Source organism: Crotalus tigris, unplaced genomic scaffold (assembly GCF_016545835.1).
Source record: "Crotalus tigris isolate CLP2741 ecotype Arizona unplaced genomic scaffold, ASM1654583v1 scf7180000018301.7375997, whole genome shotgun sequence".
NCBI classification, from domain to species: domain Eukaryota; kingdom Metazoa; phylum Chordata; class Lepidosauria; order Squamata; family Viperidae; genus Crotalus; species Crotalus tigris.
In genome coordinates, this window is record NW_024096931.1 from 685,358 (window position 1) to 707,036 (window position 21,679).

General features: G+C 51.7%; 1 protein-coding gene across 3 annotated transcripts in view; it reads left to right on the forward strand.

Annotated features, from left to right (window-relative positions):
* The window catches only part of SCNN1B (sodium channel epithelial 1 subunit beta), a 39,427-nt gene extending 18,700 nt beyond the window's left edge, over positions 1–20,727 (forward strand). For 2 of the 3 annotated variants that reach the window (XM_039349657.1, XM_039349659.1), the window contains exons 2-14: positions 3,220–3,538; positions 4,065–4,362; positions 4,761–4,951; positions 12,763–12,866; positions 13,468–13,631; positions 13,910–14,008; positions 15,676–15,768; positions 15,998–16,115; positions 16,438–16,513; positions 16,592–16,649; positions 16,931–16,992; positions 19,174–19,249; positions 19,800–20,727. In XM_039349657.1, the coding sequence (XP_039205591.1) occupies positions 3,228–3,538; positions 4,065–4,362; positions 4,761–4,951; positions 12,763–12,866; positions 13,468–13,631; positions 13,910–14,008; positions 15,676–15,768; positions 15,998–16,115; positions 16,438–16,513; positions 16,592–16,649; positions 16,931–16,992; positions 19,174–19,249; positions 19,800–20,171 (2,022 nt within the window). In that variant the 5' untranslated portion in view covers positions 3,220–3,227 and the 3' untranslated portion in view covers positions 20,172–20,727. Of the gene's footprint in view, positions 1–3,198; positions 3,539–4,064; positions 4,363–4,760; positions 4,952–12,762; positions 12,867–13,467; positions 13,632–13,909; positions 14,009–15,675; positions 15,769–15,997; positions 16,116–16,437; positions 16,514–16,591; positions 16,650–16,930; positions 16,993–19,173; positions 19,250–19,799 lie in introns of all 3 variants that reach the window. The other variant, XM_039349658.1, reaches the window with a different exon arrangement.
* Positions 20,728–21,679: the final 952 nt, after the last annotated feature.

Here is a 21,679-nt window from a genome sequence, read left to right on the forward strand (position 1 = left end):
CCCTGTTCTTGCAGGAGACCTATGCTATTTCTGATAAACGGCTGTCCAGTCTCTTCTTAAAAGCCTCCAGTGTTGGGGCACCCCCAACTTCCGAAGGCAATTTGTTCCACTGGTTGATTGTTCTCACTGTTAGGAATTTTCTCCTTGGTTAGTTTCCATCCGTTGCTTCTTGTCCGGCCTTCTGGTGCTTTGAAAATTAAGTTGACCCCCCCTCTTCTTTGTGGCAGCTGCTCAAATACAGGATCACTGCTATCACATCCTCTCTAGTCCTTCTTTTCTCTAGACTAGCCAAACCCAATTCCTGCAACCGTTCTTTGTATGATTTAGCTTCTAGGCCCCTCATCATTTTTGTTACTCTTCTCTGAACTCTTGATTTATGACCCATTCAAAGGAATTAGACTTCATGTAACTTAACTTCGTTATTCCTTGCGCTGCCCCCTAGAATGACACCCTTCCAGGTAAACGAAAGTAGCTCCCTGTTTAGTCTCCTTTTCACCAACAAGTCTGGCATGTTCTGCATTAGTCAGACCCTACTTGGAATCCAGCTCTGGGTCCCCCAACCCATAAAGAAGGATTGAGAGAAACAGGAACTGGTTCAGAGGAGGATCAAGAGTAGGAGTAGAGTTCTGGGAAAGCCTTGGCAGAGGGCAGAAGGTCTACTTCCAGTAAGGGTGTGATGGCCTCCCAGAAATGGTCTGGACTTGTCCGTTACTCTCCACTGCACACCATATGCAACAATTGCCTTGAATGCCAGAGACCTTTTTATGATGAAGAGCCATTCAGGAGGGGAAACTTTCAGTGGGGCTCCTTCAGTCTCTGGGGCTTTATGGGGGAGTCCTTAATTCTACAGCTAACGTGATATGACCTTCTGCATAGGTTGTGGATTTAGAATCTTTTCCTCAGAATGGAAAACTGGTAGACAGTATAGTCAGTCCTACTAGGGAGGTGTGAGTGCAGATCTCGGTTCCCAGGCCTGCTCTTTCCGCGTTTGAAGAAGCTGCATGCCCAGCAAATGCTGGAGCCTCCAGTGTAGGACCATCGGGAGAAACCGCTGTCCGGGAGCCTTTTCTGGCCTGCCAGCTGCCTGCCGGCCTCTCACCATGCTCGGCTTCTTTCCTCAAGGGCATCCTCTTCGAGACAGAGTCCCCCTGCTTCTCCCACAGCACCGAGGGACTCGGACATGCCTGCCCTGGCTCACCTGGAGAGACCTTTAAGCTCTGCCTTGGCCTCCCTCGACAGAACAAAATGTATCTTGAAGACAAAAGCATTAGAAAAGCAGCCTGCATCCGCCCTCATCCTTCGGCCCCAGAAACAGTCACCCTTTTCTCACCCTGACTTGTTTCTTCCACACATTCCCTGAATCCGGCACTTGCAGGATGTTGTTGCTTTAGGTCAGTGTTAAACTTGGGGTGTCTTGGTGAGGGAGCTGCCTTGGGAGCCTCCTGGACTACATATCTTATACACCTCTGGAGAGGTGCATCCTGGCTTCTCCTGGAAGCTGCCACAAGACAAGTTGGGCTCTCTCGTGGCTAGGATGGTGCTTGCTCTGAGGCAGACGAGAACAATAAGCTGCTCAAAAGGCTTTTGAGAATGACAGCCAACAGAGAGACCCATCTGAGGGCCCTCTGGTTCTCGGGGTCCTGAAATTCCTGAAACATTCAGAGTTCTTCTCCACTAGTCCCTTCAGTTGCTGGGATGCATCCTGCCTGGCACGGGAGACCTGGATCTATTCAAACTGGCATTTCTCCAGCCTTTCTTATTCTCCACACACATTTTCAGCATTTGAGGAAGCTGCTGTTGATCTTCATTGGGATGTTTTGATGTCTTCCGTAGACTTTCTGCTGGAGTTGTTTGTGATTGTATCCTTAGAATATTCCTTTGCAAGATCTCCCATACTTTTCTCCTCAATAATCTCAAGTCAATGGAACTGACCTTATGTAAGGACCTGACTCAACTAGGGCTCTCAAGAAAGCAGAACTCTTGAAACAGGCATTGTTTCAAAAGGAACTTTTATTGAGAGTTAGAGATAGCAGTACAGCAAAGCAAGGTCTGAATAATTCGCGTGCAAAAGATTACATCATAATGCCCATTGAGGACTCCCCCCCCCCAAGTGTCTAACTGTCCAGCCAATCCATAGGTGCCAGGTTGTTTTGAGAACCTGATGATTTAGTGCCCATCTCAAGGTCTCTCTTTCGTTTCCAACGGTCCCAACAGTCTCAACTGTCCCAACGGTCTGGAGATAAGGCAGATGTTTTCAGGCCACATTCCTTTCTCACGAAGGGAAGAGGTTTCAAAGAGGACAGAGCACAGCAAGGCAAATACATTCCCCAGCCAAGTAGCCCTCCTCCCATCAGAATGGCAGACCCAAAAAACTACACAGGCAAAGAAGTAATATGCAGGCAAATACTTTGGGGGTGTCTGACATCTACTTGCCATCCCAATTTCCTTTTCTGGAATCCACAGACACGCTGGACTCTTCTCCTCTTTATATCCTGAATTCCAGAATACCCCAGTCCCTTTCTCCCAAAGTATTAGTCACCTTCTTGTTGGTAAAGAATGAGACCCAGCAGAACCCCTTGTTCCTTCCTCTGCTTTCTGTCATGGAGCTGTCAGCAAAAGAGGACAGGAATTTGTTGGTATGTAGCCCTGGAAGGCTAGAGCTTACTCAGGAAATGTTATAGTGTATGTAAAGTAGAAAATACACTTGCACAGAAATTCACGAATCAGAGCATGGAAATTCTGCTGATGGTTCTGTGTAACAACAAAAGGAAAGAGAAATGTACTTGACATTGTTGTAGGAGCTTATTATAAACTGCCTGGACAGGTAGAGCATTTGGGCGAGGCTGCTCCTTGTCAAATGACCAGACTTTCAAAGAGGCACACAGTAATTATGGAGTGGGAGGAGGGAGTTCAACTATCCCAATATCTGTTGGGAACCTAACTCTGCCAAGGGTGCCATCAAGTTCCAGTAATGCCTGTGATGGCATGTTTGTTCTCCTGGGTTCGTGTTCCAGGCTCTCCCTGTCTGCTCCCATATTCAGGGCTCTGTTCTAGCATCATCTAAGATTGTGAGGGGTACCATTGCCGCCGCCACCACCCTGCCTGCCACTGTCTCCACCGTGGCTTCTTATTCTCAACCTGCTACTTATTCCAACCAATGAGAAATTGGGCATTTTTCTTATTCCATTTATGTCGCAGACTTTTTCTGTTCTTCAAAAGATTCTCCAATGACTCTGAAGAAGTACTTCGTGAAGGCTCTCCATCGCCTCCAGAAGGGCCCTGGATACACCTACCAGGAGCTGCTGGTCTGGTACTGCGACAACACCAACACCCATGGGCCCAAGCGCATCATTTGTGAGGGTCCAAAGAAGAAACTGATCTGGTTCTTCCTGACTCTGCTGTTCGCCTCGCTGGTGTTCTGGCAGTGGGGAATCCTCATTAACACCTACCTGTCCTACAACGTTACTGCCTCTCTGGCCATCGGCTTCAAGACGTTGACCTTCCCCGCTGTTACCATCTGCAATGCAAGTCCCTTCCGGTGAGTTCCCTCTGCAGGGATCCCAACTGGTATCTGGAGGGCCTCTGGACAACCTGGGATTCTTCCGTTGTACCTGATACTGCTGTTAAAATGGGATGGGATTCCATCTAGGCTGCCATGAGCCAGAAGGCCAACCCAGTGGTTTTGACCGAGGACATGAACACGCACACACACACACACACACAGGCTGCTCTCCACAGTAAAAAGCTTGATTTGGCCCGAAGAACACAAATTGCAGGACAGCTGGTGCCCGTGGCCAGAGCCAGGCTCTTGACCCAGCAGAGAAGGTACTGGGCGGGAGGTGCTGACAGGTTAGCTTGCAGATGCTGGAGAAGCTCAAAAGTAGGGAACCTCCCTCTATTAAGGAGGCCAGCCAGATGGCATCTTAGGATTTCGACATGGCCCTTGGTTTGCCTGGTGCCTAGTTATTGTTTGGAGATGTGTGTGTGGTTGCACAGGGTCCTCTTTGCATTTTCCCCTTGTGATAATCAAATCTAGTGTGAACTTCCTTTGGCCCGTGTCTCAGGTATTCTAAGGTGAAGCCCTACCTGAAAGATTTGGATGTGCTCACTGAGGCAGCCCTTGAAAGGATCCTGCAGCCTCTTCAGGAGAATGCCTCAGCGAGCTCTGCAGCGAATCTAAGCGAGAAGCTCAACTTGCAGCTCTGGAACCAGATCCCCCTGGTCCTGATTGACGACAGCGACGCGGCTCATCCGGTCGTCCGTGACATTCTTGGGAACGGCTCTCTTGGCCTCGGAGGGCACCACAACTACTCCTCTTTTGGCAACCCGGAAGCGAGGAGGTACAAGCTGGCTCTGAAACTGGTAAGCAGGGGAGCAGGAGGAGGATTTCCCCTGTGCCCCGCAGATGAGGACTCATCCCCTGCTCCCGAGACTGCCAATGCGCCACCCCCTCCCCAGGCAGCCCTGCCTGATGGCACACCCACAGGGCAGCTCCCCCACAGGGTGGTGCCGGCAGCTCTGAGCTTCTGGCTAGACTTTTCCTCTGGCAGCTCTGCTGGTAAGTGGGCCAGATGGTGGGGGTCTATTTAGAAGTTATTGAAGAGACCCTATCAGGTCACTTGCTCAGCTGGAAAGAGCTGCTAATTTCTGGGCCAGCCCACCTGCAATCTGCTTATGTACCTGAAAAGGCCAATGCCGCTCATGGCTGCTTGGCTTCCCTTCCAATCATGTTCTCCCTTCCCTCCTGGTTGCATCCTCAGTGCACACACCTCACCCCCCACTGCTTCTACCGGAAGTTCACCAGCGCGGCCCAGGCGGTGAGTGAGTGGTACATCCTGCAGTCTACCAGCATCTTGTCCAAAGTGCCATTGAGCAAAAGGATCGAAATGGGCTACCAGGCAGAGGACATGATCTTGGCATGTCTGTATGGAGCTGAGCCTTGCAATCACAGGTATGTGTGCAGGAGAGTTTGCTTAGCATTTTGATCAGTTCCTTCTTTAATTGTAGAACCTTGTACGAGTCTGTCTGAGGTGGTATAGGTTCTCCTGCTTGAGCAGGGGGCTGGACTAGAAGACCTCCAAGGTCCCTTCGTGTTCTATTCTATTCTATTCTATTCTATTCTATTCTATTCTATTCTATTCTATTCTATTCTTTTTCTATTCTATTCTATTCATTTTCTATTCTAGTCTAGTCTAGTCTAGTCTAGTCTAGTCTAGTCATTTTCTATTCTGTTCTGTTCTGTTCTGTTCTTAGTGTTCTGTGTGAACCTATGTTCAGAATAAACCAGGATATAAAAATCAGCCTGGGATGAACCAAGAAAAAGGTAGAGATCTACTTTTTCCCAGAAACCACCCCACAAGCAAGTTCGTTGCTCCCCATTTGCAGATTCTGATCTGATCCCGCAGAGATCTCATCGGTAGGAGAGGAATCATAAGGAGATGACGGAGGGTTGAGTGAGAGATTCAACAGGAAATGAGTGCGCTTTGCTCTACCAAGTGTGGTGACAACCACAAGCCACAATGTGTGTGTGTGTGGTCTGCAGAGACACTCCCTTTGGTGACACAAGCTGTGCTCCCAGTCCAGGGTGGGGGATGTGGGTGTCGCCTTCTCGGCCTTTGGGCTAAGAGCGTCTTGTCTGCTCTTCCTCCACTTCCTGCTGCCTTAATTCCCTTTCTAGACCAGTCCAGTTCGGTCAGGGAGGGTGGATTATCCTTTGAGAAATGAGATCCTGTGTACTGAAATAAGATTTTGCAAAAGCTTCAGTCCCAGATCCGGAGAAGCTTAAGCCAGCCTGGCTAAAGCCACAACCAACGAGGCAGGGAAGACTGCCCTCCTGTGCAAGGGCAGCAAGGGGGCTTCCCCAGGCCAGACAAGGCTTTGGGTGCTCTCCACCCCAAGGAAAGGCAGGATGGTCTCTCGGTTTCCGGAGCTGCTCCTGGCCAAGAGGCTTGTTCTTTGGGTACCCAGAAATCTTTGGGGTGAGCAGACATCCATCCCTCGGCAGGGTTCCCTGTGAAGGTATGGCAGAGGTTGGCCTGACGGAGCCCTAGTGAGGCTGAACGTGACTTGCTTTTCTGGTGCGAAGGCAGCTGGGGGTCCCACTGCCTGTGGCCCTTCCCTGGCTGTCTCCTGGATCCTTGCAGAATCTCTCTGGGTCTTGGCTGCGACTCTGTGGCACTTGTGTCTGCCGACTCCGCTCGAAGAGCAGCTGCCTGTCCTTTGGGTCATTGCCTTGCCTGGAGCGATCAATCAGCCAACATTTTACACTCCTGTTTGAAGAGACACAGCTAACCCTCCTCACCAAATCGTTTGCTTTTTCCGTTGAAAGCCAGCTCTACCCTACCAGAGGATTGAAAAAGAGCGGATGTGTTTCCCATCTTCAAAAAAACAAAAACAAAAACAAAAACCCCAAAACCAGATCCGGGAAACTACAGACTAACCAGACTAACTTCAATATCTGGGAAGATACTGGAAAAAAAATCAAAGGACAGATCTGTGAACATCTAGAAACAAATAAAGTTATAACTAATAACCAGCAGGGGTATGTTAAAAACAGATCATGCCAAACTAATCTTATTTCATTCTTTGACAAAATGACTAAATTAATAAAGCAGTGAAATGCTGTGGACATAGTATACTTAGACTTCAGCAAGGCATTCAGCAAAGTAGACCACCACCTACTTCTTGATAAGTTAGAAAAAGCTGGAATAGACAACATCACCACCAGATGGATCTGTAGCTGAGTGACAAACCATACTCAACAAGTAGTCCTCAGTGGCACTACATCCACATGGAGAGAAGTAAGCAGTGGGGTGCCACAAGATTCCGTCTTAGGCCGAGTAAACTCTCCAATATCTTCATTAATGACTTAGATGATTTGCAGATGACACCAAATGCAGATGACACCAAACTGGCAGGAATAGCCAACATCTCAGAAGACAAGCTCAAGATCCAAAACGATCTTTGCAGACTTGAACAATGGGCCCAATCCAACGATATGAAATTTAATGTGGAGAAAAGGAAAGTTTTATATTTAGGCAGGAAAAACCAAAGGTACAAGTGCAGATTAGGTGAAACTTGGCTCTAAAACAGTAACTGTGAGACGGGTCTTAGAGTCCTAGTGAATGATCACTTGACATGATTTGGGAATGGCCAGTCTACAGAAAAGAAGAATTAGGGGGGACATGATAACAGTATTCCAGTATTTGAGGGGCTGCCACAAAGAAGAGGGGGTCAGTTTATTCTCCAAAGCACCAGAGGGCAGGACAAGAAACAATGGATGGAAACTAATTAAGGAGAGAAGCAATCTGGAATTAAAGAGAAACTTCATAAGAGCGAGGACAATTAACCAGTGGAATGGCTAACCTTCAGACGTTGTGGGTGCTTCATCCCTTGAGTTTTTTAAGAAGACACTGGACAGCCAGTTGTCGATATATGGTCTGCTTGAGCAGAGGGCTGAACTAGAAGACTTCAAAGATCCCTTCCAGCTCTATTTTATTTTAATGTGTGTGGCAGCAGCCAAAAAAGCTAATACAATCCTTGGTTCTATAAACAGAGGCATAAAATCAAAATCACATGAAGTATTAGTACCGATTTATAAAGCCTTAGTAAGGCCACATCTGGAATACCACATCCAGTTTTGGTCATCACATTACAAAAAAAGATGTTGAGACTTTGGAAAAAGTGCAAAGAAGAGAAATTAAGATGTTTAAGGGCCTGGAAATTAAAATATATGAAGAATAGTTGCAGGATTTGGGTATGGCTAGTTTAGAGAAAAGAAGGACTAGGGGAGACATGATAGCAGTATTCCAATATTTGAGGGGGTTAACTTATTTTCCAAAGCACTAGAAGGAAAGATAAGAAACAATAGATGGAAACTAATCAAGGAGAGAAGCAACCTGGAATTAAGGAGAAACTTCCTAACAATGAGGACAATTAACTAGTGGAACAGCTTGCCTCCAGACGTGGGTGCTTCATCACTTGAGATTTTTAAGAAGAGACTGGACAGCCACTTATCTGAAATGATATAGGGTCTCCTGCTTGAGCAGGGGGCTGGACTAGAAGATCTCCAAGATCCCTTCCAGCAGTATTCTGATTTGTCTCGACACGCAGCCATCTGCCAGCAAACCCCTTATTTGGTTTGCACTCAGTCCATAGTTTGCTGATCCCCAGTGGCTGCCACCCTGTGTTACTCATCCCCATAAGTCGTCCAGGGCTTAGGGCAGTGTCTCCCACTTTGCCTTCCAGAGATGCCAGGAGCCTTGTCAGCTGCTTGGAAAGTCTCTGGCCAAAAGGGCTGTTTTGCTTAGAACCGGCTGGGCCCATTTTATTTTCTGGAAACAAGCATTGAGCAATAGGACCGAACATTCATTGTGTCTGTTGTGTTTTCTGTTTGCGTGCGAATGATGAAGACACATGGTTATAACTAATCAATGCTTTGTTCTCTTACTCCAACTTCCAGCAAAAAGCAAAAGGCACGCAGGCCTTTTATAGGGCTTGAAACCCGGACAGAGTGAACCAATAAGATGTCTTCTTTCTTCGCGCCTTGCGCATGCGCACAAGGCTGGCACTGCTCTGTCTGGTTCCGGGCAGCTTTTAGAATGCCCGGGCCCATTTGCAACAATTCTGGGCCTGCTGAGTTTCCTCATCAGGCCCAGGACACAACACCCCTCCCCCTGGATAGAATACACACAATTCCAATTTCTTTACAATCTTAATAAAACAAATAAAAAATAATAATAGTCTGCTCACATGCAGACACCCTTCTTCTGCTAACAGAGTTAGCCAACCAACCACTCTCTAATGTGGACTTCGCGTGTCTATCTTCTACCCCACAAAGATCCCATCTCCTCAACCGAGACCTGCAAAGTCCCTTGTACTGACAAGAACCTCACATATTTGCCTAGATGCTTAGGAGGGGCCTTAGCCCGTTGTGACCTACGCAAGGTTAGGGAGGGTGCCTGGCTTGTCAGCTCACCTGCCCGGCTAGGCAGACCAGGACTTGTTCTTAATGATGCCTGGCCTACCAGCCCGTCTGTTGGGCTCGCTAGACCAGGACTTTTATGCACAAGTTTTGTAGGTGCCCCTGGTGAGGTGTGCCAGCAGAATTGCCAGACCTCTCCCCAGGCTCCGTGAGAGCAGCATACGAGGAGAAATGATATGTGGGGTATGTTTGTTAGTGGTAAACAAAGCCAGCAGAGGCTTGTGGTCAGTATAGAACGTGAAATGGTGGCCATATAAGAAATCATGAAATTTCTTAATGCCAGCCACTATGGCCAAGGCTTCTCTGTCAATTTGAGCGTAATTCCACTCTGCAGAAGACAGAGTCCTTGAATAATAGGCCACAGGGACCTGTGTCCTATCAGCCTTCAGATGACTAAGTACAGCTCCCACCCCATAAGGAGATGCATCGCAGGCGATGCAAACAGGCAGTTGCTCATTGAAATGTCCTAAAACAGCATTAGACGTGAGCAAGGCCTTAACCACATTGAAACTCTTGTCATGGACTTTAGTCCACTGCCAAGGAGCCTGCTTGTCTAAGAGCCTTTGTAATGGCTCTGCCACAGCAGCCTTATGTGGGAGAAATGCATGGTAAAAATTTAATAGCTCCAAGAAGGCTTGCAGCTCACTCTTAGATTTAGGGCTTGGGGCCTGCTGGATGGCTTGCAATTTAGTTTCAGCAGGATGAATGCCTTGAGCATCTATCCTGAATCCTAAGAAGTCAGTAGAAGTGACTCCTATCTTACATTTATCCTTCTTTAGTTTAAGGCCTGCTTTTCGAAAACGAAGCAAAACAGCCCTTAATCTCTCTGCTAAGTTTTGAGATGACTCCCCAGCAATGAGAACATCATCAAAATAGGGATAGACCCCAGGAATACCTCGAAGTGTGCTCTCCATGACACTTTGGAATATGCCAGGACCTATATTTACCCCAAATTGCAGTCTCTTGACCTTGAAGGCCCCCCTGTGAGTTACAATAGTCTGGGCCTCTGTAGCTGCCTCATCAACAGGTAGCTGTTAATAGGCCTATGCCAGGTCAAGTTTCGCAAAAATGTGCCCCCCCCCCTTGAGGGAGGCCAGGATATGGCTTACAATAGGGACTGGATAAGTATGCTGTTGCAATGCCTTATTCAGTGTACACTCGTAGTCTGCACATATACATATTTCCCCATTAGCCTTTAGAGGCGTTACTATGGGAGTTTCCCATGGACTGAAATCCACAGGTTCTAAAATGTCCTGCTGGAGCAATTTGTCCGGTTCAGCATCTATCTTACCTTTGAGGGCAAAAGGTACCCTCCTAGGCTTAACCCTGATGGGCATGATGGTTGGGTCTAACCATAGCGAAATGGGAGACCCCTTGTAGGATCCTAGCTCTGAACTAAACACATCTGCAAACTCCTTGCAAACCTCTGCAAGGTTCAACGTTTGCAAATGGTGCAGCCCAGTTACCTGGATTCCCAGAGCCTTGAACCAATCGAGTCTAATGAGACTCGTACGTTCACCCTCAACAACCACCACATCTAGGGGACCATCAAAATCCTTATGCTGTACTCTAAGGGTGGCCTCTCCCTTAATACACACCATAGAATTCTGAAAATCTGTAAGTATTAGATTCGATGGCCTAACTCGAAGGCCACTGCTGCTGCATGTCCTTTTGAATGTGTTAATGGAAATAATGGAAAGAGCGGACCCAGTGTCCAACTCCATTGATAAGGGAACCCCTTGCAGCCTTATGTTAATGGAAAGTTTCTTCTTAAGGGGCTTGTTTGTCCCTGTTCTCAAAACACTCCTGCGCAATGCACAGAACCCCGTCCTATGCTGGCTGGGGACCCTGGTACCTTTCAGACGCAATTCTTCACAAGGTTGGACCTTCTGGTGACTCAAACAGATGGATGTGATATGGCCTTGCTTGCCACATGCTCTGCAAATGGCAGAGCGAAACCTGCAGTTAGCTCACTTGTGGTGTCCTCCGCACCCAGAGCATTGAAGCGATGCTGGGGCCTTGTCCGGACATTCCTTCTGCCTCTTTCCAGCTGGCTGGTGAAGCTTATCCACCTCTTCTTCAAGATCTGCTTCCGATTCTTCTTGAGCGTCCTCTTGATGGACTGCAACTGTTTCTGGAGGGTTCCTAGTGGGTCATAAAGCCTTCACAGCCCCGCCTACTGCTTCCTCAGCTGTCACCTCTTGTAGGGCATCTTGGAAAGAGACATCTTCTTTTGCAAAAATCTTCTGCTGTAAGTCTCTGCTCCTCAAACTGCATACGAAGGATCTTGCAGCCTCTCTTCCAGATCCTTGAACTCACAAGGTCTGGTTGCTTGCCTTAAGGCCGCAATGAAATCCGCAGCAGACTCACCCAGCCTCTGGTCTCTCTGCTCGAACGTGTGCCTCCAAGCAATGACGGATAACTTCGGCTGGAAGTGTTCCTTCAGCATTTTCTTTGAGTCAGCATATGTTACTGACTCCAGAGGGGCAGGGCCACCAGATTCTCTGCGATGTCAAAAGCTTCTTGTCCAAGGCACACAAAAGAGTTGCTGCCTTCAGGCCGTATTCTCTTATCTGATTTACTCTGAAGTAATTCTCAACTCGTGCTACGTATGAAGTCCATTTCTCAGGGTGAGACATCAAAATCAGATAAGCGGTCAATCTTCGCCATCCTCTAGTTTTCAACTTCACCACTCGTTCCTCTGCAAGCTTTTATTGGGGGAAAGGGTCTTTTAGCCGAGCTCACCCTCCAGCGATGCTATACTGGCAGGCTGGGACGTTGATTCAGGTGCTGTCTTCCCCTCTTCAGGACTTCCTGGGTGAGTCCTTAAAACTTTTTTTCTTCAGCTTGCAAAGGATCCCATCTTCGTCGCCAATGTTGTGTTTTCCGTTCGCGTGCAAATGATGAAGACACATGGTTATAACTAATCAATGCTTTATTCTCTTACTCCAAGTTCCAGCAAAAGGCAAAAGGCACGCAGGCCTTTTATAGGGCTTGAAACCCGGACAGAGTGAACCAATAAGATGTCTTCTTTCTTTGCGCCTTGCGCATGCGTGCAAGGCTGGCACCGCTCTGTCTGGTCCCCGGCAGCTTTTAGAATGCCCGGGCCCATTTGCAACAATTCTGGGCCTGCTGAGTTTCCTTTATCAGGCCCAGGACACAACAGTGTCAATGAATTTATTGGAGTTATATCCTCCCTCCCCTTTTCACCATAGCAATAACTCTGTGAGGTAGGCTGGACAGTTGCAGAGAAACTGAATGTGTAAGAGGGGAGGCGCCTTTCCTTCTGGAGGTCAAAACCAGGGCTCTGATCAGTGAGACCAGAGGCCTGGCTTCACATGGTCCACACGCCAGGCTCAGTTAATCCGAGCACTGCTGACTCCTGGCTCTTCCTGGCTCAGGGCCTCCTCCAAAGGCTGGATGTCTGGGACTCCTGGGTGGCTGGCAAGCATGGAAGGAGGACAGCTTGTTTCCATAGAAACCTGCGGCAAGTAATTTGCTGGCTGTCCAGTTTTGGGTGACGTCAGAAGGCACCTTGACACTCGTAGAAAGTGGCCAGTGTGTGAATTACCTTCCCTGGGTAGTCAAATTGGAAGGAAACACTAGGCTTGATCTGAATTTTCTAATTTTTCAGTGCAGCTCAGGGTTTGATGGAGGGTTTCCCTGGAAGACCCCCAAGGGCAGCACCAGAGAGATGAAGGGCCGGTCCAGCCAGGTGTGCCGGGACCCCCACAAGTCTCCCTGTGAGAATAATCTCTTTACTGCTTGGCTTCCTGCAGAAACTTCACCCACCTCTACCACCCGGACCATGGCAACTGCTACGTCTTCAACTGGGGGGTGGAGAAGGAGCCCCTCGTCTCCTCCAATCCGGGGGCAGAGTTTGGTGGGTACCTGGGGGAGTGGAGAGTCCCAGGGTCCGACAGCCCTTGGGGGAAGGTCTCAAGGCCTGGCTGGGCTCCAGCTGGAGGTGGGGGGAGGATTCTGTAGAGCTGAGGTAGATTTGGTCCCGAGAAAGGGAGAAAGTGCCTCGAAGTCCTGCACTGCAGCTGTGATGATCAGGGCCAGTTGTAGCTCTGGTGACAGAGGGAAAACTATCCTTAAATTGGCATTGCTCATCCAGGCTGAATTGATGTGGGTGTCGATGCCAAGGCCCCTTCCAAAGGCTGGGCACATCTAGCCCAAAGCAAACCGGAGCAGCAAAAGAAGCACTCTGTTGCGGGCTCAGAGGCAGCGGCCAGGCCCATCAGCCAAGTGTGGGTGCCAGGCCTCCCAAGCTTGTGCTCTGCCCTTCTCCAAGGTGTGTGGCCCGATCCCCAGCACTTTGGGCAGAGGTGCTCATTGGATTTCCCCCCAGCCCTCCTGCTACCAAGACAAGACCCCTGACAAACAGAGTGAAGACAGGCTGCACCCCTGTTTCTGCACCCCCTTTCTCTCCCAGGACCTCCACCCCCCCGGCTGATGACTGTGGGGCTTTGCTTCTACAGGGCTGAAGCTGATCCTGGATATCAGCCAGAAGGACTACATCCCCTTCCTCACCGCCACGGCCGGAGTCCGGCTGATGCTGCATGAGCAGAGGAGCTTCCCTTTCTTGAAGGATCAGGGCATCTACGCCATGTCAGGGACTGAGACCTCTATTGGCGTCCTGGTGGTAGGTGGGCCGCTCTGGACTGCCTGCCTGAAGAGAGCTGGGACCCAGCCAGGGTGGGAAGGGAACCTGGGGGTCTTCTGCATCAGGAGGGTTGCTCTCCCCTTCTCAGGGTGAGTGTGCAGGGTTCCCGAGAAGGCCTTTCGGAGGACTTTGACCCCTGCACGGTCTGCATTCCCCGGAGAGGTGAACGGGGACAGGGAAGCTCGGTTTTGGGGGAACGCCATCTCGGCAGGATGCTAGAAGCAACTGTCGCCACCTCTTCGGGTTTTTCTTACTAGGATGAACTGGAGCGGAGGGGCTCCCCCTACAGTGACTGCACCCTCAACGGGTCCGACGTTCCGGTGAGGAACCTCTACGAGGACTACGCTGCTTCGCAGGTGATGGGGTTTTCTGGTTGGGTCCCTGGTTTTTTGGAAGGAGGGCCCCCTTTCATGTCACTGTGAGACTCTGCAGTATGGCCAGAGGATGAGTACTTTGGGATGTTGATCTTTTGCGGGTGCGAAGGGAGGGTCCCTTGCCCACAGCCCCTTTGGCTGGTCTTTATGGCCAGAGCTTCTGCGGCCTTGCACTGCAATCCTGGGCCCTTAGTGCCTTTTCCCATCAAGAGAAAAGGGGCAGCCGGGGGGGGGGCTCACCTCCTGGCCCGGCTTGCATTCAGTGAACGGCGCTCCAATAGGTCTTGAGCTGGGGGTCCTGAAGAGGCCGGAGACTCGCTCCCCTCTGAACCTTGAGTTGGCCTGTGATTAGAGCAGGAAGCCGAGTGCTGGGAGTGGTCTCTGAAGGCTTCTGCATCAACTATATCTGAAGCCCCCTTGGAAAACCCACAGTGATGGGTGGGACTCCTGGGGTGCGTCTGCTGGACGTGACCCAGCGGCATCCCCAGCTCTGAGAAGGAGTTTTGTCCCCCGCCCCCTGCTTGGACAGAGCAATGTGGCCTTTGGCTGCCTTGGCTCCTGACGGATGCTGAGGGAGGGGGACCAGGAAGAGAGGGCTTGCCCCCTGCGCTCCCCGGCCTGGGAAACGGTTCTTGTGAGCCCCAGGGGGGTGAGCTGGGCTCCATCGCAGGAAGTGAGCCACCCTTCTGGGACCGATGCTCAGGAGCTGAGCTCAAGGAACAGGCGGTGGACGGGGCTTCTGCCCGACCGAGCAAAGTGTGGGGAATCCAGGGTGCCTCTTGTGATTCTGGGGGGGGGAGCTTTGGGCTCCTCTTAGGAAGGAGAGGGCAAAGCCTTCTCTCCCTGCTCTGTTCCGCTTTGTGGGCAGACGGGCCGTATGAGCACTCTGAGCGAGCGCTTCAGCCACCTTGGGGCCTCCCCCCGCCCTCCCCCCCCAGGTGCAGAGTAGCTGCAGCCTCTCGAAAGCCGAGCCCTCGAGTCTTTTGGGCCCAGGGAGGCCCTCCCAGGCTGGGCTGTGGGGCTGCTCAGAAAGAATGGAGATGCCCTGGTTCAGCAGGAGGAGGAGGAGGAGGACCCCCCCCCAAAAGAGCAAAAGGGCCGTCGGTTTCTGAATCTGCCCCAGTCTCCTCCGGAAACTGCTGAGGAAGTTTCCAAACTCCTCAGGGCCGCCGTGTCCTTGAGAGGGAACAAGGGCGCTTCCCCGTCTCTGGGTGTGCTGGGTGGCCCCTTTTTTCCTGGTTGCTGGGTGGGTCCAGATAAGCCTTTTGTTACACCAGCACTCCTGCTTTATAATCCTTTGTGCTTTTCCCTAGAAAAATCTGCCATGCAGGAACACTTTGCACTGGCAGCCTCCCTCCTGGAGGGGTGGGGCCTCTCTCTAGCCAGAGCCAAACGGGGGGGGGGAGGAAATACCGGCTGGCCACTTGCTATGGCCCTTGGCCTGATTCCCGCAAGAGACCAGCTCAGATCTCTGGAAGGAGCCACCCTTTGCAGCTGGGGGAGAGCGTTTGCGGACGAGAGGGTCTTTCGTCTCTGGGCTCCCCTCCTCTGCCCTGCCCCCCCCCGTGAAGAGCCCTGGGGGAGACAGCCCTGTTGGAAGGGGCTGTTCTCCAGATCTGGGGAGGGCCACTGATGTTTCCTCTTCGAAGGCCAAGGAGATGGGGGTCTGTGCCAACTGCACCCACCCTGGCAGCAAGATGGGCCCCTTCCGAAACCAGTACAAAACCACATACTCCATCCAGGTGAGCAATGCTGCTGCCCCCCCCGCCCCCCCCCCCAGACATGGACCCTCTCTCAGTGCCAGTCCGGGGGAGGGCTGAGATGGTGACATTCCCAAGAACTCTTGTGGCCCCTCTTTGGGGGCCTCTTGGGGGAATTTGGCTGGCAAGGTGGTGGTGGTAGCGCCCAGTGGCTGGAGCTGGGCCCTGCTCTTGAGGAGCACACGGCCAGCAGGACCCTGTCCTCTTCCAGGCCTGCCTGCGCTCCTGCTTCCAAGACAAGATGGTGAAGATCTGCCAGTGTGCCCACTACTCCTACCCGCTGCCCGAAGGGACCCATTACTGTAACAACGAGGATTATCCCAACTGGGGTGAGGAAATAGAGGGTTTGCCCCCCCCCCACAGAGCTGCTTCCCAGCCATATGGGTCCGACAAGAGAATGGAGTTGTGGAGTTGCCGGAGGTTTCTCGCCTGGCTGGCTGTGGCTGGGGGTGGAGCGGACCTGAAAGCACAGCTAATGCCAGCCGAGCCCCCTTCAGGTGTCCTGCTCCCAATAGAAAGAGACCCACCTCTTAATCCTTAGGCAAAACTTTGGTTCGAGGCATTCCTCCTTCAGAATTAAAGGTAACATTTAAGCTCAGATTAAGCTCAGCCGAGAGCCTTGTGCCAAGACGGGCTTTTCCCTCCCTACAGCCTACTGCTACTCCATCCTGCGCACCAGCCAGGAGCATCGGCAGACGTGCATCCAATCTTGCAAGGAGACCTGCAAGTAAGAGCGGTCAAGCGGGGCCTGGGGGCTGGGGGGGGGGGCTGAGAGAAAGGCCTGATCTTTTATCTCTTCCTGCAGCAACACCCAGTACAAGATGACCATTTCCATGGCGGACTGGCCCTCCGAAGCTTCAGAGGTGAGTGCTGCTGCAGCCGGCTCCTCACCTGCCTCTCCAAGGTCCCGGCAAGGGAGGCTGGGCAGCCATCTTGACTCTTCTCTGAGGGGGGGGCTCAGCAGCACCTTCAGGGGCCCTTCTGACTCTGTCAGTCAGGGGACCCATGTTCAATAGTTTAAATTCTAAAAGCCAGTGGAAGTGAAAAAAAGGTATTCAAGCAGAAAATTCTTACTTCTTGGTCCCGATGAGAGCATCTGTCACCTGCCGTGACCTGCTTGTGTCCCTTGCTTTCCTCTTGCTAGGACTGGATTTTCCACATTTTATCTTACGAAAGAGACACGTCGACCAAAGTGACTCTGGACAGGTGCGTCAGTGTGTGTCCCTCGTTGACGCCGATGCGGTAGGAAGCATCCGCTTGCAGCTCCTGGGTGATGTGAGAGGCTGGGAGGAGCAGCTGTCCCACACTAGGGCCACGGGTGGGGAGAGTTGGACCTGGTTCATCCTTTGCTTTCTCTTGAAGTGGACCGAGCGGCTTTGAGTCACCACCATCGCTCAGCCAGCCCTGAGTGGAGAAAGCGAAGGGAGGCGTCCCTTGGGAGGCATATCGGGGCTTCTGTCCTCTCTCTGTGGGAGCCCAGCTCCCTTGTGGGTCAACGAGGAGTAAGCCTAGCCAATTCTGCTTCCTTGCCCATACAGCTGCTCTCACCTTTGTGTCTCTGCGCAGAGGGCCAAATCCCACAATCCCCAATCACTGCAGTAACCAAACACCTTTCCCTTCTTGTCAAAAATAAGCTATGTGTGTATTTGTCCAAGCTTCCCTCTTCTCGTGAACTTTCCTCAAACCCATTTTGTCCCAGCGTTCACCTTCTGATACAAAACCCCGTGAAGTTCCATCCTGTTTGTTTCTGCCCATTGGCCCAACTGTGGCTCTAGTTGTGTCCTCCCTGAGCTCTGCTGTGATGGGGGGGCTGGCAGGGGCAGAGGAAAGCCCACCGGAGCCCCTTTGGCTTCTGAGGCTTGAGCAGCCCAGCCAGACCTTTCAACCTGCCGGCTGGATTTCGTTCAGCCGCCTGGAGTGAGAGAGAAGGGGCCCGACACACACACAGACACTGGATCTCAGCAAAGCCTTCAGCAGAGTATCAGATGATGGTCTCCTTTGAAAAGTGATGAAATAGAGACTAGATGACGATGATGTTGGATCTTGGCTGAATTGCTACACTCCAAGAGTCCCCCAATCTGGAGGGAAGTCTCAAGGGCTGGCTACGGGGTTCTTGGCCATTCAACATTTTGATCCTTGAGTGAGGAGACATTTTAAAAATTTGCAGAAGACAAGCTGGGAGAACTAGGTAAACTTTGAGGGAGAAACTGAAAGACCTGAAGGAGCAGGTCAGGGATGGATCCTCCTAGAGAAAGTATCAGTGTGGTCAAGACTGACTGGATGGGACAGCAGTAAACATGCATCTATTTAGGAAAAAGGAAAGGCGTGGGAGAGGGAGCTGGTAGTCCACGTGAAAGCACCAGGCTGCCATTCTCAATCACCACCACCACCAGCAGCAGCAGCAGCGTGATGGAAGTGCTGGGAGGGCAAATACTGTTTGCATTACCAGGATCTTAAGAGTCCAGATCACGGGACGTAATTGGTTCACTCCGTGGGTCTTGGTCAGGCTCTGTGGGCTTGATATGGGCATGGTCATCCTGAGGGCAAGATATGAATCCAAAGCAGGATCACATATAGAGGAGGGAATGGGCCTACTCTGCATTGCCCTGGGTGACAGAACCAGAACCATATGGAAGGAGGCTCAGGCTAGGACAGGGGTAGGCAAGCTTGGCTCTTTTATGATTCATGGACTTCAACTCCCAGAATTCCTGAACCAGCCATGCTGAGGGGAAAGGGAGAGGTTTCCAAGCTGAGCCCTGCTGGCTCAGGAATTCTGGGAGTTGAAGTCCACCAGCCATGAGAGGACCATAGTTCCTCCATGCTGGCTCAGGAATTCTGGGAGTTGAAGTCCACCAGTCATAAAAGGGCCAAGTTTGAAGACCCCTGGCTTAAATATTTAAATATTTTTCCTCACAGTCACATGATCAAAATTCAGGCATTTGGGCAGGGGTAGGCAACCTTGGCTCTTTTATGACTGGTGGACTTCAACTCCCAGAATTCCTGAACCAGCCATGCTGAGGGGAAAGGGAGAGGTTTCCAAGCTGAGCCATGCTGGCTCAGGAATTCTGGCATAAAAGTCATAAAAGAGCCAAGGTTGCCTACCCCTGGGCTAGGATGTCAGGAGGATCCTGATGAACTCTCAGCCGTGGAGCAGGCTCACACACGAAGCAGCCAGTTCATTGCTGAAGGGCCAGTGAGAGATTGGGTGGTCCTCTGAGGAGGGATGCTGGAGCAGATCTTGCACTGAGGTCCTTCAAACTCTTATGAGTCTGTTCTTCTGTGAAAACCCCAAAACCACGAGCCGCTGGAAAGGGTGTGGAGAAACAGAAAGGAGGTCTTGCCTCACACTTTGAGGAGTCCTGAATATTCCTTCTTTTTCTGTCCCAGAAACGGAATCATCAAGCTCAGCATCTACTTCCAGGAGTACAACTACCGCACCATCTCAGAGTCTGCAGCAACAACTGTAAGTGGCCCCTTTGAGATGGCAAGAGGTCTGAGTCCAGCTCCCTCCTTCCCCAGAGGTCTTCTGAAGGCTTGTCCCCCACAGAGGAGGCCGAGTTCATTGATAAGCAGGGATGGGCAACGCAATGGCAGGTGCCTCCTCAGAAGTGGGAGGTCACGTGGGAGGAGGGTGTGCCCTCGTGCTTACAGGAAGCCCTGCTTTGCATGTGGCAGGAACAATGTCGGCATCTGGGAAAACTGGGAGAGGCCGACCTGAGACAGTGGGGTGACTGGGTTGCTTGGCAAGCAGTGAGGAAACTCCAGGAAGTGGCTCAAAGCCATTTTCAGGATCTGAAATTCAGAATTTTAGAAGTCTGGCTTTGGCTTCAGGAGCTGGATTGGTGAGTGTTCCTCACCTCCATGCTGGCCTCGTGGGGGACCGTAAGAGCAGCCCAGCCCCGGCCCTTCTCTGGCCAGGAGAGTTTGGCCAAGCTGCAAAGCTGATCCCTGCGTCTCTGCTCTGGGGATGCCTGAGCTGGCCGGCCTCACCTCGGCCTCTCTTCCCACGGCAGATCGTCTGGCTCCTCTCCAGCCTCGGTGGACAGTTTGGCTTCTGGATGGGGGGCTCCGTCTTGTGCCTCATTGAGTTCGGGGAGATCCTCATTGACTTTGTCTGGATCAGCGTCCTGAAGCTGATCGCCTGGGGCAAGGGGCTGAAGTGGAAGCCGGCCCCGCGGCCCCCTGACGCCCTCCCATCCATCTGCGAGAAAGTGGAGGCCTACACCAACCTGGGCTTCTGTGGGGAGGAGGAGAAGAAGGCGGCAGCGGCTGGGAGCCTGGGTGACAGGCCCCCAGACGCTCCGGGGGCTGGCTCTGAGCCCGGCACCCCACCCCCCAAGTACGACTCGCTCCGTGTGCTTCCCTGCGGATCTGCTGGTGCCTGATAGCGATGAGGAAGAAGCTCCTGGGGCGGACACCGAGAGCCAGTGAGGCCAGGACGGCAACTTGCCTCTCTGCTCCTCTGGGCACCTGCAGGGCATCCTTCCCCCTCCCTCTTGGATGGCACAGCCCCCCTCCGGTTCCGCTCAACACATCAGAAACTTGGGGAGCAGCTGGAGAGCCCTGATCTGCTGCTAAAGCCCATGTATTTCTTTCGGGGTATAAATCTGGCAGGTCAGGAGGTTGGCGTAAGAATTCTGAAAGGGGAGCTTACCGCCAATCATGGGAAATGCTTGTTAGTAGTGCACATCTTAAAATGAGGAGCGGGCATGGGGGGGGGCAGCCAGGGCAAGGCGTTGTGTAACCAAAGAGGCCTTCTTGGCCCCACCTGCGCCTTCTGCTGCTTTATGGGAGAGGCACCTGGTGGCTGACATCCCGTGGGGGACTTTATTGGAGGTGATAAAAGGGCTGAGGTGCAAGAGGCAGTCACCGCAAAGAAATGGGCCATTATAAAAGTTACAAAGCTTTGTCACAGAATAAACCCAGTTTGGGTGAAAAGCATGTTCCCTTTGTCACCTTTCCGCCTCTCCTTGCCCTCGCGTTCCTCATTTTGGGGGCACTAAACTTTTCTCCCCACAGCACAAGGAGTCACATGGGTCGAGGAGAAATGCGCCAGCTGCTTTTCAGAGAGTCTGCCCAATGCTGGCGGGCAGGAGGAAAAGCTGTGGCGGCAGGTTGTCCCCTGCCAGCCTGGTGTCCAACAGCCTAGGCTGAATTTGAACTGGAAAGGGGAGACCAGAATCACACCAAGTGCCCTCTCAAGGGGAATGCCAGTGTTCTTCACCCTTGCCAACCTGTGAGGTAGAGGCACATGGCAGAAAACGGTCACGGGCACCCAAAGCAAGATGTCCCAGGGTGGACAATGTGCAGAAAATGACCCAGCCCCAAGCAGCGCCCAGAGGGGGAGGCACCCGTGGTGGGAGGGTGGAGAGCCAGAGAGAGGAAAGGAGCAGAGTATCATGCTTGGACTCAGCTCTCCCACATTATTGCAGGCCTGCGGGGTCACCCTGTCACCTCCAGGAACACTGAGGAAACGCTCTGCACGGTTGAACTCTGGGGTGGTGTTTGACATAGAAGGGGGCCCTATGCTCAACAACTTCTGCGGGGGGGGGGGGGAGATTCCTGGTGGGTCAGACTGCAGCAGCTCAGAGGCTGTTGGAATTCGCATGCTGGTCCCTCAGAAGTCCGAGCAGCTGCGGGGTCCCTGCTGGGGACCTGAATGCAGGAATCCCTGGGCTTCATTTTGGTCACCACAGCTTTTCCTTTGCATCTGTGGTCGCTACAGTTTTCAGAACAATTCTGTTTGATGCTGGGGGGAGAAAAATTGCCTCTGAAAATGCTGCCTGCTCGTGTTCTCCTCCGAAGTGAGTGTGCTGGCAAAAATGCTGCCTTTCCAGTCCTTGCAGTCAGGCATACAGGTTTGAAGCAGAGTGCACACACCCGCAGCAGAGCC